General features: G+C 42.0%; 2 protein-coding genes and 1 long non-coding RNA gene across 5 annotated transcripts; all 3 read right to left on the bottom strand.

The window, feature by feature from the left end:
- Positions 1–155: 155 nt before the first annotated feature.
- polr1h (RNA polymerase I subunit H) lies at positions 156–1,384 on the bottom strand. 3 transcript variants are annotated; one of them, XM_052071326.1, is made up of 5 exons: positions 1,185–1,384; positions 777–880; positions 588–691; positions 389–498; positions 156–308 (listed from the first exon to the last, which is right to left on the bottom strand). In XM_052071326.1, the coding sequence occupies exons 1-5, from the start codon at positions 1,373–1,375 to the stop codon at positions 284–286; spliced, it is 534 nt and encodes a 177-aa protein (XP_051927286.1). In that variant the 5' UTR covers positions 1,376–1,384; the 3' UTR covers positions 156–283. The 3 variants fall into 3 exon arrangements, with proteins under 3 accessions (XP_051927286.1, XP_051927287.1, XP_051927288.1); XM_052071327.1 differs by having other exon boundaries at positions 777–896; positions 1,185–1,314; XM_052071328.1 differs by having other exon boundaries at positions 777–857; positions 1,185–1,306.
- Positions 1,385–7,129: 5,745 nt separating this feature from the next.
- On the bottom strand, positions 7,130–12,159 carry mgat1b (alpha-1,3-mannosyl-glycoprotein 2-beta-N-acetylglucosaminyltransferase b). Its single transcript, XM_052071148.1, has 2 exons — positions 11,264–12,159; positions 7,130–9,116 (listed from the first exon to the last, which is right to left on the bottom strand). Exons 1-2 carry the CDS (start codon positions 12,101–12,103, stop codon positions 8,415–8,417), a joined length of 1,542 nt encoding a protein of 513 aa, XP_051927108.1. The 5' UTR covers positions 12,104–12,159; the 3' UTR covers positions 7,130–8,414.
- A 206-nt stretch (positions 12,160–12,365) lies between these two features.
- On the bottom strand, positions 12,366–16,025 carry LOC127604316 (uncharacterized). Its single transcript, XR_007963245.1, has 2 exons — positions 15,374–16,025; positions 12,366–12,426 (listed from the first exon to the last, which is right to left on the bottom strand). It is a non-coding gene; the product is annotated as an uncharacterized LOC127604316 (long non-coding RNA).
- Positions 16,026–19,191: the final 3,166 nt, after the last annotated feature.

Raw genomic sequence — 19,191 nt, 5'->3', positions numbered from 1 at the left:
AAAGTGCTTGGCTCAGTTGAGAGCAAATCTCAAGCAAGAAATCTCAGAAGTGTGAGGCAAATGTGCTAACCACAATAGCACCCCACTGTTGATCACAAAACATTCAGACATGATTCAGTAGGTCAAATCTTCCACCAGATAACGCATCTCACGAATTTCATGTTCAATTGGATTTTATTTGGTTTGTCTTTTTTTTTAAATAAACATTTTACTACAACATCCATAAAATGTTACATTTTTGGTGAATGTAAACTAATACAAAGAGAAAAGTTGCAGAATGCTCTCAGGAGTCCTCCTTCTCTTGATACCTGTAACATGACATGTAACATGATCACAATTATTTGCAAATAGCAGACAATAACTTAAGTTAAGAGATTTGATCTTTTACCTGCAGTGTATACAAGTGAAGAAGACGGTCTGGCCTTCATCCGCAGATCTCATTTGCCTTGTGTGATAAATCATGCCTTCTTTATTGCAGCGAGTGCAGCGTCTGTCGATCTGAGAAAACGAACCATCACACATAGTGATAAATAATGGTCAAGAGGATGCTAATTTAAGACTGAGAGCAACAGAGGATTCTATCTTACCACAGGACCCTTTATTTCAGAGTCATCACTCCCCTCCAGATCCATAGAAGACTTGTCCAGTGGGTTGAAGACGACCATCGAGCGTATTTCTCGGCCTGAAAACTCTAGACAGCAAAACAGAAATGCAAAGTACACAGTGGTTACAATAGAGACTGTTTTTATTGTCAAATGTGATCGGTACAGCAGTACCTGATACAGAGATGGAAAAGGAGCAGCGGGGACAAGAGACGGAGTCTTTCATCCCTGGTAACGGAAGAACATTTCCACACTCTGGACAGAAGTTGGGATCTCCACTAAAACATGACATGTCTGTATGAACAGAACATACGCGATGGACACCCTTTTAACCGATCATACACCACCGGGTGTAAACGTCGGTTAACAATCGTATGCACTCAGAAAGCAATTAGTTTTTCCTGCAAACAAAATGAGAAAGTTTGCACGATTGTGTGTGAAAGAGCCGTGTGTGAAATTGACAACAGGAGAGCATGAGCTATGCACGTGGCGATACACTACTACTGCGATTGGAAAATAGATGTTATTAATAAATATCACCAAACTAGGCAGTTTCGCATTCGTACCACAATCGCTGCTTACCTTTTCGTTGTCCGAAATAACGATATAAACAAATGTGAAGCGTTCTTTGGAGAGTCTCCGTCTATCGGCAACGCGTCGCATAAATATGACGTCAGCATTTTCTCAACGTCGGTGTAAGTTTTTTTTATTAGCCGTGTAAATATGTGTAGATTTAGTACGCAATTAATCTTTACAACAATCACTTGCAACATATTTTCTAATGTCTGCACCCTTTATCCTCACTTTTTTTTAATGTCACTTTCTTTTCTTGTTAGTGCTGAGCTACTTGTTTCATTCTCCATTTTTTTACTTTGGTTATTGTGATGCCTGTAAATGTTGATTAACTTGGCAATTTTTATTCACCAAAATAAACTAGTTTTCGCTCATTATTTATATTTTTTTCAAATCTTTATTGAACAGGTTAGAATACAATTCGGACTTTTCGCTCATTATTATTACCATGAATGTCAATGCCATATTTTCGTTATATTGCGCAATATCTTTAACGTCATTCCACACCCATTCATTTTCTAATCCGTTTATCCTCACAGAATGACAGAAAAAAATACAACAAATGGGTGATCTGAATTAAAACTAACAATACAAACAGGCAATTCTACGGTGTAAAGCCTCACACGTTTGTGTACATTTTTATTTTTGCAGTGCAATATCGGCTGGTACCTGCGAGTGTATACCTACTAAGAGCAACATTAATATCATGGGGGGAAAAACCCCAAATCAGATCTAGTACGAATGAACTATGAAACGAAATAATTTAGCTACATTTCAACTGACCCTGTCAAAGACAGAAAATACATTTTCCTTCAACCGAGTTGTACAGGTTGGACGGCGGATCACTGATGGTGGAAACCAGGGGTGTCAAATTCATTTCACATTGTGGGCCACATACGGCCTCGGTAGATGTAAGTGGGATGGACCATTCAAATTATACCATACTGTGCTATAAATAACCAAACTAATATGTATTTTCTTTGTTTTGGTTTAAAGAACCACAAGAACATAAGGAAAATGTTTAAATTTAATGAACATATCTTTCACAAAACATTTCATGACCTTAGATTTTCGTAGACAAATGTGCAATTCATTCATTCATTCATCTTCCGTACCGCTTGATCCTCACTAGGGTCGCGGGGGGTGCTGGAGCCCATCCCAGCCGTCTCCGGGCAGTAGGCGGGGGACACCCTGAATCGGTTGCCAGCCAATCGCAGGGCACAAATGTGCAATTGACTTTTATCATTCACATACTGTATATGCATTGCAACAGATCCCACTGATCGTACAATGGCACAAAACTTTAGCAAGTAACTGGTATGATAAAGAAAGGACATTTTAAACCATTTACACATGTGCATATAAAATCTAAATTTAATCCTTGCCTACGCTTTATAAACTAAAGAGAAAACAGTGTGTCCCCTATCGGATAATACATGAATTGCATTTTATTAAAAATATTCATTCCTTGTCATTTATGCATTTTTTCACTTTTAAATTACCCTGGGGGCATGATCAAACCTTCTCGGGGGCCGGTTCTGGGCCGCGGGCCATAGATTTATACCGTAAACCGTTTGGAAATATTTTATCGGTCTCTTTTTAAATAATCAAAACCTGTCATTGTTCTTACATCGTGGAGAACGGTGGCACTGTGGCATAATCATCGTTCGAAAACATTTTTTCAATACCGAATGATGAAAACAATACACTGCATATCAATTTCATCAATGGCATTTTCTCCTCCTGCTATTTGATGTTACTCAATCGATTTTATAAATCGTAAACGCTCGTGACCTCGAGACACAACGCACTGTGTGGAATAACAATGAAAAATCTTTTCATGCAATAAATATAACCGTGAGTGAAACAGGAAGTTGAGCAAGCATCTCACAGGATGACTGACCGGAACCAGAGAGTTAACTGCTGATCACGGCTTCTGGACTGTTCAGGGGATGTTTATCCCCGCAAGAGATTGCACTGCTTGCTGGTTGAATTTTTCATTGTTATTCTAAAAACGAAATACTGGAAACTCAGCAAGTTCTGGGCCAAAAATGTGTTCACTGTTTATCGGTCACCCCATCTAAAACCTTCCTTCTAATTGAAGAAAAGTAACCCGAGCACAACTCCCAGGCAAAGGGAATGGAATCGCCACTCTTGGAGGATGATCATTTACACATTTAATTTTGGAGTGAGAAAAAAAATGGTAAATCATGGATGTCTCGCTATTTTAGCTTTGGCGAACACTGTTGTTGCCAGTCATTACTATTATGATTTTTTTTAGATCACGTAGAGGGGGAAAAGGAATTACATAAATCTGAGGAAAAAATTATGGACTCATGAGAAACAGACCTAAAAAAAAATTATGAGGAAAAAATTATGGACTCATGAGAAACAGACCTAAAAAAAAATTACAGTAATACACTGCTACTTTGTTGCACCACCTCTGGGTTTTGGATCAGTTTACAGTCAACCCAAGCATGGATTTAATCATTGACAAATGTTATTCCTCTGGCTCCAACTCCCTGATTGACATAATTGTTGTCATTGACTATTCTATTTATTTTCCATCAAAGATTTTCCATTGCATAGAGATCTGGATTATTTGCCGGCAACACAAATGACATAACACATTTGAAACTGAGAGAAGGGGTTGGGGGGGGGGGGTGATCAAATCGTTTGCACACACATTGGACGTTGCCAATGCAACAATTTGGAATGCCCTGAAAAACAAATAAATCACTGGCGGACTGAGCAACAGATATGGAACAGCTCAGTCAAGTGTATCAACTCCAGCTGACAGAAACATTGTGAGAGCTGTGAAGAAACCCCCAAAGACAACAGTCAATCACATCATCAGCAACATCCACAGGGTGAAAAGAATCAGAAGACCGAATAGGATTTTACAAAGAAGTACAAAGAAGAGCCACAAAAGTTTGGGAACAAAGTTTTATGGACTGACGAGACCAAGATTAACCTGTACCTACCGTATTTTCCGGACTATAAATCACAGTTTTTCTTTTCATAGTTTGGCTGGCGGTGCGATTTATACTCTGGAGCAACTTACCGTATTGGCCCGAATATAAGACGGTGTTTTTTGCATTGAAATAAGACTGAAAAAGTGGGGGTCATCTTATATTCGGGGTCTAGACATTATACCCATTCACGACGCTAGATGGAGCAGATATCATTGAAGCGAATGCTGAACTTGACTTCCCAGGCCAAAGTGAACCCGTCACGAAGAATAAAAATAAAAATAGCGGTAGCATGAAGAACAAAAATAAAAAATAGCGGTAAGAAGGAAAAGAGAAAAAAATAATAGTAGAGATAACAGAAAATGGAGAAACGTAGCGACAATCTGGAGAAAAGTGGGTCGAAGATCGGCCAGGTTAACCAGCAGTTGAGAAGTTATGATGTAATTTATATATCAAAAACCAGAAGCCATTCATTTACGAATGTGATTGCACTTTAGTTTACATATTGAAATGTTCAGATATTAAGATTTGAATGAGACAAAATAACATGCTTTTTCTCTCAAATATATTGTTAGAATCATTCGTTTCAGATGTACTGTCATTATTTTCTGTATAAAAATTTATTTGGTGTTCAAAAAGTCTTTTTTCAAACTTGAGTCTTGAAAAAGGGGGTCGTCTTATAATCAAGGCCGTCTTATATTCGGGCCAATACGGTATGTGTGAAATTATTAACAAGATTGTCATTTCGCATGTTATTTTAACATTAAACCACAAGAGGGCGCTCTCGGCCTGTGTTGATAAATCGACGATAAGTCTGACGTAAGCGACGTAGAAGAGGAAGCGGCGCATCGTTTCTCTCCCGAGTTTGGGGAGTTGTGTTAAAAGTGACACAGAGGATGAAGATTTCATTGGATTTAAGGATTTGGAGTGAAACTGATATTTTGGTAAACTTGTTCGCATGTTCTTTATCTGAATACCTCTTAATATGTTACGTCGTTACTGACATTACCAAGCCTGTCAGTCATGTAACATTAGTATACCGTACACTTATTCAGCCTGTTGTTCTATTTTTTATCGATGTCTACAATCAGTTTTATTTGTATTTTAAATTGCCTTTCAAGATGATATGCGTGTTTTTGGTGTTGGATTTTATCAAAATAAATTTCCCACAAAAATGCGACTTATATGTTTTTTCCTTCTTCATTATGCATTTTTTGGCTGGTACGATTTATAATCGGGAGCGATTTATAATCCGAAAAATACGGTCAGTGAAATACACTGGCAACGCAACAAAGGGCTTTATTGGGGGGAAGTAGGTCTTAGAATGGCCATGTCAATCACCATCAGACCATAACCCAATTGAGCATGCATTTGAACCTCCTGATGAGAAGACTGAAGGGAGAACCCCCAAGAAGCAAACAAGAACTGAAAGTAGCTGCAGTAAAGCGCTGGAAAAACATTTCAAAAGAAGAATGCAACAGCCTGATGAAAACATTTGCAGTAAACTGTCCATATTTCTTAACCCTTTCATGCATCCTGTAACCTGATGACATGATAAGCTGCCCACTGTCGTAACCACTGTCCCTGAAAGGGTCTAAAGGAAAGTTTTTTAGGGTTCTTGCTTTCTGGCAAGATACATTATCATCTTAAAAAAATAACAGCCTTTCAATATGTAAACGTGTTCAAAGTCCCAATGTGCATTTATTGAAGATGAAATGACTGCCATCTCTCCTGTGCCTTGACCTGACACGCCATATCACCAATGACTGCCTAACGCTTTCATTAGGCAGTCATCTTTGGAAATCTCATTGGAACAGAACCAAACAAAAGTTCCAGCATCATCATCTTGCTGAACGAAGAGTGGTCATTAGTCACTGAATATCACTTTCATCCACTCATCCATTCCATGATTGCTTTTTTCCTTTAGCCCACTGTCAGCTTTTATTTCCCCCCTGTTGGAGCCATGATTCATGTCTTGGTCATCACTTGGTGCAACAGCTCTCCAAATGTGTCATGACTTTAACTGCTGACTAATAGCAGATTCAGTCTGATGCAAAAGTTTCTTTTAGAATTGAAAATTACACCTTGATTCCATTTATCTGAACATGCAACCATACATACACACAACTGAATGAAAAGTAAGAAAGCTGCAAACAGTTGCACAAATATCAAAATAGCTGATTTTATTCATAATGTATTAAAGTTCTAAACACAGGCAGTGTTTTGCATCACCAAACAGAATGTCAATCAATCTTATGGATAGCACCCCCACCCCAAATCTTAATACAGTAAAGTAATGATTTCTTGACACTCATCAGCCTTTTTTTTAATTAGCTGAAACGAACAAACAAACATACACACACAAACCTAGCAGACAATCATTTCGGTTTTTCAACAAACCTAAGCTGACCAAACCATGGTTTGGATGAAAACTACAACCTGCCCTGTATCAGGGCATCAAGGTGAAACGTCACTCTGCTTGGCAAAAGTTTTAAACTTCAAGTTCAAGACAGTTTGGTTACCACGGACACAATTCTCCCGCAATTATCTTAAAACGGATGAAATTCAGTTAACTGTCGCGAGTGGTTGGATGCAGTCTTTGAACACTTTGAAAACGGACAATCAAGCTAAAGGGAAATTAATTTAAAAAATATGCCACGGAGGGAAGAAAAAAACAGTGGACATCTTTTCAAAGGAAATGCATCAAACAAAAAGATTATCAGCCCATCTGAGAGTATCATCAATACTTTTGACCATATTCAAGAATCAATCAAAGACACCAACTTAGAGCGGCGCCATATCACGAAATGCAATAGGTGGCGCACTTTGGATATTTCTCCACTACGCTACTTATCAAATAAAATTTAAAAATCCCTGGCGTGTCTCCACTACGCTACTTATCAAATAAAATTTTAAAATCCCTGGCGTGTCGGAACTTGTCATTCTGTTCATGAAAGAAAACGGGGGGGGGGGGGGGGGGGTTCGATATGAAATGAACAACACACAGGAATGATTCTGTTTGAAGCAGAAGAAAACACTGGAAGATTGATCTCTAGCTTTTTGCTTCAAGAAGTACCCTTAGGACAACAGCGCTGGAATTTTAAGCAACAACCACAACAAAACAAACAAACAAACAAAAAATCAATCGTGCCTGCATCTTTGACTGCCATAAGATTCTCATCGATAAGATACTTATTCTGCATTTACACAACTGCTATCATCATCACGTACCGGTACTTTTCTGAGGCTCCGTTTCCACAAAGCAGTACAGCTCAGTTCTTTTTTTTCCTTCCCATTGACCAATAAGAGCCAACCCGGGCTACATTTTTTAGTCGGAATTGTCTTGCAAATTCGTAATACTGTTGCTATTTGTATCAGGTGACACGCCGATCGCCGCCCCATGTTAGAAAATAACTAAATAGAAAATAGTTAGAAAGCAGGAAGTGATTTGAGTTGCCGAAAGCGTGTTGTCGATCGCTCTGCGGTTCAAACGGAATCCATCTCTCCTTTTGTCGTTTCGTAAAGTAGAGCCATTCATTCAAACACAACGAACCCCCAACTTACACTTTAACATATTTTTAAAGTATTGGGGCACCCCTGGTCTACAGTATATGGCAGTCTGGAACAGAAGAAAGGAAATGTATTTTTTGTATATGAATACACATTTTTGAAAATGTATTGAACTGATTACAAAAATAAACTCAGCTTCTGTACTTCCATAAAAATAGGATCCGCCGGAAAAATCTTTTCACAATAATTTTGGAGAAGCGCGAAAACAACAATCGCCGCACTAAGTTGTTGGTGACGGCTTGTTTTAAAAATAGCTAAGCAACGGCAAATCGTACAAAAGGTCGACTGTGAGAAATCGTACGGTTAAATCAAAACTGAACTGGACCACTCGGTGGAATTTTGCGATTGTTCCACTAGTGAGATGTGAACCGGAGAAGGTAATAAAAGGAAGCGTCATCTCTGTCTGATTATTTCACAGATTTAATGAATGATCGTTGCATTAATTCACCATTTTCGCTGTGTTCAAGAGTGGAATTTTTCCTTTCGTGACATTGAACTCGGTGGATTCTTGTCTAGGTGGCCTCGATGCAAGCTGATCCTGAGCGAGCGCCTCATTTCGGAAGCTTCCTGGCAAACAGGCAAGCTCATAGTCCCGCCGGTGTGCTGTTGGAATTCCTTCTTGGGTCCCAAGAGGTGCACCTCCGAGCATGACTCGTCTTGTCGACACTTTAGGTTATTATTTTTTTTTGGACCCGTCTCAACTCCAGCTGACATCATATTGCGTCCAACCTTCTGGCGGAGCCAAAAACACTCTTCGACCGCGGTGCAGGAAACTGACGACACCCCTGTAGCCTGTCCGCGGGACTCCGGATTTCAAGTCATCCATCACCCCCAGATTCCGGGCAAGGACTTTAAAACTATCCCTGCTAGAGTATTTGACTCTATAAGGACCAGGTCCACTTAAACTTCCCCCCTGTTGCAGCTCCTCAATCTTCACCAGTGGGGCGTTGTAAACTTCTTTGATAAACTTCTCATCATACTTGTCTTTTAGCAAATGAGAGAAGTCTTGTTTGGTAAAAGGCACAAATTCCATATTAAGTCGAATATAGCGTAGATACTGGTCAAAGAATTGACCTAAACTGACACCTTTTCGGCCAAAGGTGATCGTCCGGGAGATTTCCGGGCGAATGCATGAGCGGTCCTTGCGCTGCTCTGGCAGACGCATCCAATCGTCCCAGAATGCAGAAGGCCATTTGGGTTCCAGCTCCTCCCACAATTCGTTAAGCAGCATCCAGCCCAGACCGGGGAAGAAGTCTGTCCGGTGAAGAAGAGCGGCTTTGGATGGATCGATCAAGGCGTCTCTGCCGTTATCATTCCAGGCGGACACACACCACAAGGTCGGGTCGGCTCGCAGGATTGGGTACATGGCACGGAAATACTCAAAGAAGTCCGGTGCCACCTGAAGAAGAACAAAAAGGTTGATTTGTTGAAATAACGTCTCACATGACATTACAGAGGTACCTCTACTTACGAACTTCTCTCCATACGAAATTTTCGGGTTCCGAAATGCCTCAACAGGAAAATATTCTCTTGTGACAAAAGAAATTTCAAGATACGAAATGGGCAGCTACTCGCAGCTCCGAGTTTCCTGAACGCAACATACCGTATTTTCACGACTATTCGACGCATCGTACTAATGGCCGCAGTCTCATTAATGGGTGACATTTCTGTATTTTACACATACACAGGACGCACCGTACGAATGGCCGCAGTTTTACAGTGGTAAAACATACGCCAGCTTAAACATACGGCATGCATGCGCGCACTCTAACACGTTAGCTTGAAGCATACGGGAGCATGCCAAGACATACAGATAAGATAAAAACACGTTTTTAAAAAGGCAACGAAAGCAGAACTGAGTTCGGGTGTATTTTATTTAGCCATCGTACAATGTTCTCACGTTTTTCGATCAATCATCACCCAGAAATCCATCAAAGTCCTCATCCTCTGTATCAGAAGCAGAGGACTGCACATCCCAGTTGTCATTGAATGCATCACATGCTAGTGTGAGTTGCTACGCATTGCCGAGCGGAAAGAAGGAGTAGCAACAGCAAAGTCAACATTTCTCTCGTGTGAAGCTTTCCCACATTTGAAAGTAAAGAACAGAGCAAAACATGGTGGCAGCGCGTGTGTGTGTAGAAAGAATTGAACAATTGTGCAAGTACCGTAATCCATCAGAAACGCAGCGTTCCTTCTCGTTACGTATTGTGGCGTAATTCGCCAAGCGCTGCCTCTCACTCTTTGTAAAGTTGTGTTTGCCACCGATCATCCATTGTTCCCATGCCGTTTGCAACTTTACTTTGAACGCACGGTTGATGCCAATGTCCAGCGGTTGGAGTTCTTTAGTCAAGCCTCCGGGAATAACGGCAAGCTCAGAGTTCATTTGCTTGACTTGTTTTTTCACCGCTGCTGTGAGATGGGCACGCATGCCAAAAGCATAACCGGTGGCTTTAAGTTTGAACTGAGCTTCATGTGACGTGATCTATTCTGTTTGACTAGACGTATCCGGTAAAGGTAATAAAAAAATTGACAACTTCCTTTGCAAATATCCGGTATCATAATGTGGAAACCCATATGATACAATACATACAATACATGCTGATTTATATAGATAATGCAAAGCGGCCAGTAAACAGTGGTACCTCAATTTACGAAATTCATTGGTTCTGGAAGAAATTTCTTAACTAGAAAATTTTGTAAGTCGAGACGTGTTTGCCATGTAGATGCCCTAATCCGTTCCAAGCCCCCCCCAAAAAAATCAGAAAAATGTTTTCTTAAGCATAAAAATGCATCAAACTATGGAACACTATGGAATACATGTTTCATTTACGTAGATTCTTGCATAATAAATGAGAGTTGTAAGGCGCTTATAAATAAAATGTATTATTATTATTATTATTATGTAAAAAACAAAGAATAAAAATTATGGTCCTCATCATTTTTTTGCCCTCTATAGTACATGTCCTCCCTCTGAAGTGTTTTTTACCTGGCATTTTGTAAGGAACTGATCCAATGACGGCTTTTGACAATCCTTCGAAAATGTCCAAGGCAAACAGCATAGTGAGCGATCGCCCGATTGGTCAACACTTTTTCTGGGTGATTCACATTTATGTAAAACTACCGAAAGGCACCCAAGGGGCGAATAACACTGCATAGACACATATCTATCTATCTTTCTACACACACGGTAGGTCCCTCTTATCCAATAGGGATGCCAGGATGATGCCCAGGAATAGCCAATGGCAGAGCAGCTGTAAGTATGTTGCGTTCAGGAAACTAGGAGCTGCTCAGGAAACTCGGAGCAGTCGATACTGTATTTTTACCTTTCGGATCTTGAAATTTATTTCGTTACAAGAGGCAATATTTTCCTGTTGAGGCGTTTCGTAACTTGAACATTTCATATGAGAAGACATTCATAAGTAGAGGTACCACTCTACGTACAAAATTATGCCTGGGTCTAAATTAAGCTGAGAACGATTAACCGCACCATACCGTATAGGTACGGGAAACGATGTGAGAGTAAGATGGAAGCAGTCGAGAACTCACCTCAAGGTCATCCTCTACTATGACCACGGTGGACTGGGAGAAAGTGTTGAACACTTGGTTGAGCGCCCAGCGATAATGTCTGGCAATTTTGTAGTAGCCCTGGAACTTCCTGTGTTCCGGCCGTACTCTGATGTCTGAGAGGTCTGGCTGGCTAATGTGTGTCACTTGACTGCCATATGAGCCAATGACATTGGCTGTTTCAGCATGGCCGCAGTCCTGGCTGACAATGATAGGATAGAGTTCTTGGGAAGGCCGGTACTGAATCAGTCTGTCAAGACTCCGTTTGACGGTCACTCGGTCGCAGGCGATAACTAGGATAGGAATGACGACTTCTGGGCTCGCGACAAAAGTTGCCAATTTGTCAGCGCTGACCGTCTCAATGACGTTGGACTGACGCTGAGCGTCTGGGGCGAGTGAAACAAAAGACTTGCGAGGGTGTTTTCGAGGTTGATCCTTGGTATCCATGTTGTCTTTCAAAGGAAGGGGAGGCCTCCGGGGCGGGTGAACCGCTTCGGATTTGACGGCCATTTCTCTTTTGCCAACATCTTTGCGCTTGGACCATGCTGCCCTGTAACTTCCGATCTGCTTTAAGAGCTTTTTCTGGGTCTCCAGCTGAATTTCAACTTCCTCTGCCAGCTGGATCACCTCCCCCGCCAGGTTGGTCCGGCTTCCTTTGCCTCTGATCAGACCCCACTCCTCATTTCCTCTTGGTTCGGCGCCATCACCCTCCCCGAGGCGGCCAATCGGTGGACGTCCCCAAAGGTAAAGTAAAAGCAAAGCGTTCCACGCGACAAACAGAAAAGCACCGCATAATATAAGGGAACCTTTCTTTCGAACCATGGCCCAAGAACACTAAAAGGGAGTCGGTTGTAGAAAAGGATAAAAAATTAGGGAAACGCGTTATTGGAGCAAGCAGAAAGAGTCCTACAGATCCTTTGTTGGACAGGAATTGAGGTCTGGTCACATCATTCCGAATTAAACCCCGTCTTCTTTTGACGAGGGTGCCCGGAGGAGAAGCAGGCAATCAAATTCACACAATCTTCCTGCGGAATATATCAGCTCCATTAAATGACGAAGAAAAACGAGGGGTGGGGAGGGAGAAATTTGGGTCACTTTGGGTAGAGGGAAGGCGATTCCTTGTACATTATCCTTTAGCCATCATCCTGGAAACAGACCAGAAAAAACAACAATAATCAGCATAATATATGCTAGTAAATAGTTATATTAGGCGTAGAAAAAAAAGTAGCGTGTTTCCGGTAACCCGACCTACTGAGAATTTCTACGTCGAAAAAAAACCTTTACGGTCGGCATTTTTTTTTCAAACAAAAAACAACATTTTTGTGTAGAGGGTTTACATCGGTGCAAACTCTCGCGGTATTCAAGTTGAGTGCGTGCGTCGTTTGCCCTGTCATCTGTCAACAACATTGAAAAATGGCGGCGGCCGCGATCTGCGACGACAGTTTAAACCGCGTTTTCGGTGTTACAGTTGCATGCTTGCACCATAATGTTAAGAAAATAGCATCCAAAATAGCATTGATGTATCGAAAAAAATCTGCGAACTATTTGATGAACACCACAGGTCGAGTAAACACCGAGGGCGGAGGAGGGCGGAGGAGGACGTCGGCGGAGGCGGCGGCGCGCCCCGCCCCCCGAGTCCGGAGCGGGGAGAAAACTAAACAGGTGGCGGCGGCCGCGGAGCGGCGGGCTTCTTGTTTTATGGTTATTTTGTTTACATTTTTGATGAAAAAAAAAACTTTGTCCGACGTACCAACACTACGCTGAAATTTCATGTTACCGCAAACACACTTTTTTGTTTGGCCTTACCTGTCTGCATGTGTTACTGCAGTGACTGTGTTTGAATATTCGTTTTATGCACAAATATCACTCCTGGATCTCAATGCTAATTTTCTATTCGCTTGTCAAAAGGAGTCCGCATTCACTGCGAGCATTTACATTGGCGGTGTTTCTAAAACGAAGTGTGTGTTGTGTTTAAATTTAGAACATGTGGAATTATTTTTGTTGTGTGTTTACTTTGACAGTTATCTTCACCCCGTGCCTCGGTAAACAGCTTAAAGCACGCTCAGGGCAGAATAACTCACTTCACACACTTGTTGCAACATTCAGGGTGCCTGAGCAAAGCAGGAATTTTCACACGACATGTTCGTTGTTTATCTTTGCTGATAATGTTTCGTTTTGTTTTTTTTGTGATCTTGAGATGCCAAATTTAAAATCACAATTTGATTTTGATTAATCTCTCATCCTTAGTGGACAATGCAAGACGATTACTGCGCTGACATTGGCAAAGAAAGCAGATGAGTGCACACTGAATGCCCGTCATGCTACCTTTATGCCACATAAAAACGGAATAACATCAAGCATCCGTTGCCGTTATGCGTGAAAGAATACTACAACGCACATCACTGCTAAAATTAAATTACTTAGCTTTACAGTCTTATTACAGTCGGGAAACTTCATTGCGAAAAGATGATAATGATGTAGTCTGAGGACAGTAGTAGGTGAATAATACATCACTGTGGTATACATTGAACCTCTCCATGCGAGATCCTCAGCATTAGCATTATTAACCAATTAACGTTGGTAAATATAGACACACACACACACACACACACACACGGTAATCTTGTTAGGATGGATGTGAACTGTGGTCCACTGGTTTGGGACAAGATGAAATCTATTTTCCCGCAGGGGATTCAACTGATAAGACAAATAATGTGTGAGGTTGGGCAATGGTACTATTGTTTGTCAGGCCTGGCTTGTTCATGGTTAGCAACCATCAAATTAATAGAAATGTAAGTTTAAAGAAATAGCGGCTCACTATGAGGGTGTGAATAATCCACATATGTGATTGTGAGGTATTTAATATCACTACACTGTTTTCTGAAGCTGAGCCCTGAACAACTGTGTAATATCACTTTCCGTCGACAGCAAGTGGTAAAATGGCCAGCCTTTGAGATGGACAAAAACTGATGGATTTTACTGCTTATCTCATATTCCACAAAAGTAATAGTCATTACAATATCATGTTTGGACTCGTGGGGCTGCATGAACACGTGACTACAAAAAAAATGGTGTTGACTTCCCATTTAATTTATCGACTTCAATCGGAGTTGATCACTTCATTACTTTGAATTGCAGTCTTTTAAGCATTCACGACAACTACTTCACAAGTCTACTCATCAATTGTGGCATAAACATAAGTCAGTAAGTCAACCGGTACAGTACTTAATGTTTATGCCTTTCTGCAAGGCCTTGGCAGTTTTGTCTGTAGTCTAAGTGAACTGCCTCCACCGGCAGTACAAATAAATCAGGATTGAGTTGCACGAGAAAGCTATAAATGTCAGGGAAGACAAAATATGAATCGAGATCTGACACAAAGCACAAAATATGAATCGACCTTCGACAGAACAAAACTTGTCCAAACCTGAGCTGTACTTGACCTGGGAGCAGCTCACAGATGACATATCCGACCCTTGCAAAGCAGTTGAAAGTTCAAATTTGCAGACAAGAGGGATGACTGCGAACAAGAGGGATGGGCAGAGGGAGGGAACTGTTGCTCCTATCCAAATTGTACCAGCTGAAACTGTATGCTCCTTCAACCCTCCCTTCAGCTTTCCACGGAGACGTGGAGCTGCCAAGAAGCAGCAGACAGCAGCCTTTCCCCACCAACCAGCTGTGAGGCACCGGAGAGAAATGCTTCACATGACTCCCACCGTGACAGAGCCAATTAGTACCCGCCAGGGACCGCCTCTCACTATATTGTCATAAGAACTGAAATGGAATTGTGATACATATCGCGCAACATTAGTCCACCTGGACGTGATTGTGATAACTCCCAACTGTTATGCATTCGGTATGCTATGCTAGCCACCGCTGAAGCAGCAAAACGGGACTCTTCAAATGCTGTCAGGGTGTCAGTCATCTCGCTTTTAATTTTCGACCGACGTCAAAGTAAGAGTCGAAACAACACACGAATGCGCCGCGCTGACGTGCCCCCAGCCTGTTGGCTAACACCCATCGGTACTACTGCGACTCACGAGCCGCTCATCCCGAGGACACTTTGAATGCAATCCGCGGGGGGAAGTCACTCACCTCGTACGCGCCGCTCCCAACCAAAACGGTGTGCCTCTCATGCTGGAGGGGGGTGAACGGGTTCACACACGAGTCCGGTCCGGCTCGTTTGTAGCTAGCTGACGTTAGCCACCCTGTTTTCCGTTTCGCTATCACGTTCGCAGCTCATCTCGATGCTGGCACACAGCGGATCCGACACGGTCTCTTGTCTGTGCATCCACCTCTTGCCCCGCAGACCGACTGCTGAATATTAATGGGGAATATTTAGTTCTCAAGTCATGAGCGTTAGTGTTAGTGGCCTGGCGCGCATCCACAATGTTACTTTACAGTGAGGTAGACTCGTGGTTTTAGTTTCACACGCTCCGGGTGCTTGTGCCACGAGCTACCTTATGATGACGGCAACGCATTCTCACTTGACTACACTTCCGGATTACCGACTCGTGTGTAACGATGATACCCGAGTCGAGCCGAAGTTTCCCTCAATAGCCATCTTTACGTTACCCAACGACGTCTACTCTCGATAGTTTCAAACTGAAAGAGAAGTCTTCCACGACATGCTAAATTAGGTACTGGTGTCTGAGGCTTTTCCTATCAACAGAGTAAAAAAAAAACTCCGAGTATTACACGGACGAAGAATTTAACACAAATGTAGAACTGGAAAATACACTTTCAATAATACGCTTAAAAAGTAGAAGTCGCAATAAAAAAATAAAAATAAAAAAGAATACTTGACTACATGTAATAAATGTAAAATAATTGCCATATCGGAAACTTGGTTTGACAATGAAAAAACAAGTGACATGAGAATCGAAGGATATGAACGGTTTGCAACAAATAGGGAAAACAAAAAAAGGAGGACGGGTTGCAATATATGTAGACATCGCTATACGGTGCAATAAAATCGTCAGTCTGACAGACAAACACAATAGAGAACCTAATGGAATGCCTAACCATTGAAATACATATTAACAAGGCATCTAATATTATCATAAGTTGTATTTATAGGACACTAGGATCATGTCTCTACACAATGATAAGAAAACACGAATAATATGTGGAGATTTTAACATCGACATATTAAACCCAAATGGACAAAAAAACTTTTTTTGACTTTTTTTGTAAAGAACCTGGAAAGGATTATTTGGTTATGTGTGGCTTTCTGGGAAACAATACATTTTTTAAGCTCCCCTATGATCGTTGATGTTACAAACTGACACCGGCCCCCCATCAGAGAAGGGAAAAGTTATGTGGCCCTCACAGGAAAAAGTTTGGGGACCCCTGATTTACCGTCTCATTGGCCTCGGACGCTTGCAGCTGCCTGATCATTCGGGGCTCAACTCCTGCCAAAACTAACTCTGGTTCTAAAACCGTCCCTGTCCTCAGTGAGCTACAAATTGCTACACTACCATCAAACTCTGCATCTTCACTAGTCGGTTCTGGCTCATCGTTCACCGGTCGACGAGAAAGGGCATCAGCTACAGTATTACATCTGCCAGGACGATACTTTACATCAAAATCAAATATTGCTATCTGAGCCACCCGGCGCTGTTGAGTTGCTCCTAAGTCAGCAGTCTGAGGGTGACACAGAGTTACTAGCTGTGAGGACCGTAAACTTGGACCCGAGCAGATAACTCCTAAACGTTTCAGTCACTGCCCACTTCAGTGCTAGGAGTTCTAGCTTCCTGCTGCTATAGTTCTGATCATTCTTCTCAGCACCTCTAAGTCTACGACTTGCAAAACCTATCACCTTCTTCTGACCCGCTTGTTTTTGATAAAGGACTGCACCCAAACCTAAATTGCTAGCATCTGTCTCGAGTATGAAAGGTGAAGTAAAGTCTGCATAACCTAGTGTGGTGCACTTGTGAACCCGTTTTTTAACGCTTCAAAAGCCTGTTGACACTGAGGTGTCCAAGCTGACTAAAACAACTGGATAGCCCTGGATAGCCCCTATTTTCTTCTGTACAGGTGCTAACAATGTCGTGAAGCGGTCCAGCGATCTTAGAGAAGCCTTCAACAAATCTCCTATAATAGCTACAAAAGCCTAAGAAAGACCTGAGTTCCTTTACTGTAGTAGGGATAGGCCACTGTTTCACTGCACTTATTTTATACGGGTCTGTTTTTATGCCTTCCGCAGACACCCGGTGACCCAGAAATTTCACTTCCGTTTTTACGATGTGAGATTTCTCAATCTTTACCTTAAGGCCTGTGTCCCTCAATACTCATAAAGACCAAAAGGTGTGGTAAATGCCGTTTTGTGTTTATCCTTCTCATGTACTGCCACCTGATGGTACCCACTGACGAGATCAAGTGTGGAAAAGAACTTGGTGCCACTTAGAGCATCCAGGCTTTCATCGATACGGGGGAGTGGAAAAGCATCCCGCCTCGTTTTCGAGTTGAGCCGCCTATAATCAACGCAAAGTCTCAAACTGCCATCTGACTTTCGGACCAAGACGACTGGTGAAGCATAAGAACTTGAACTCTCTTGAATAACATCTTTCCTCAACAACTCTGATATATGCTCTTTGACGTCCTGATACTGATTAGGTGGGATGCGACGGTATGCTTGGTTGACTGGGATTTCATCAACCACGGGGATTTCGTGTTTAACCCTATCAGTAAATCCCAAGTCCTCGTCTTGTAGAGCAAACACATCAGCATACTTTGTCAGGAGCCCCCTAAACTCTGACTGTTGGGTCGTTGTACCACCTATGTCCAACCGGTCTAGTAAGCCCTGTATGTCACAGTTTGACTTTTGAACACTTTTCCGACTAATTGTGACTTCCTCGTGGTCGAAAATTCACTTCTAAGGGATCGCCTTCCCTACACTGACACTGACTTAGAATACCTAGCCGTGTTCTTGGAGCTAACCAGATGTCCTCTGTAGACAAGTTGACAACTTGGACTGGGACAACATTGCTGTGGAAAGAGACTACTGTTGGTACCACAATCAATCCTCCTGGTAATTGGCTATTTCCAGGTTCAAGCAGCATGCTTACAGCATCATTGGACGACCTCTTAAGGCAACTTGCTTAGACTGTTGTGACAGAAAAAGACGGTACACTAACTTTGCTTGTTCTTATGACACCAGCAGCTAAAACCTTCTCTACCAACTCTGTTTCTTGCACGCTCTGAAAGGCCTCTTTCCAGGCAAAATCCAATTCACCACCCAAAGTGGTGTCAAACTGTGTCTATGCCAACTGTTGACATCGCTTGGTAATGTTCATTCCAATAATTCCCTGAAAAGATTGGCCAGCCTCAACTGTCTTGGATAACTAGGAATCCACACTCCTGACTCCCATTGCCTGCACATCCAACTCAACATAAACTAAATAGGGTAGAGGCAAGTTATTTGCTGCGGTTAGTTTAAGCCATTTAGCAGTACAGTGCATATCTTCATCTCCTCCATTAAGACAGTTTCTGAAAAAAAAAAATCTGTGAGGATTCTTACATTGCTTCCAGAGTCAAGTATGCATCGCAAGGGGACTCCACCAATCTGTATGTCTACTTCAGGGCAATTGCCTACAGCCCTCTCTATAAAACGTTCTCTCGTCAACAAGTTACCTGAGCCTTCACTCTGACCCCTCACTGCCCGGCTCACAACAGTGGAGGATTCCTGTTTCCCTGGACTGGCGGGCTGGGCACAGTAGGACGTTGATATGAGGGTTTGCATGTCAACGGGCATTGCCTAGCAATATGTCCAACACCTTCACATCGCAGACAAATTGGTTGGCCGTCACTCGTGTACTTGGGTTGAAATGTAGGTCTGCTATTGGTCATGGTGAGTCCACGGACTGCATTTGTCAATTCACTAATAGCCTTTCCCTGTTGGGCAATTATTT

Source organism: Hippocampus zosterae, chromosome 7 (assembly GCF_025434085.1).
Source record: "Hippocampus zosterae strain Florida chromosome 7, ASM2543408v3, whole genome shotgun sequence".
NCBI classification, from domain to species: Eukaryota; Metazoa; Chordata; class Actinopteri; order Syngnathiformes; family Syngnathidae; genus Hippocampus; species Hippocampus zosterae.
The sequence above is the reverse complement of the archived record's forward strand: the minus strand, read 5'-3'. Positions and strand labels throughout refer to the sequence as shown.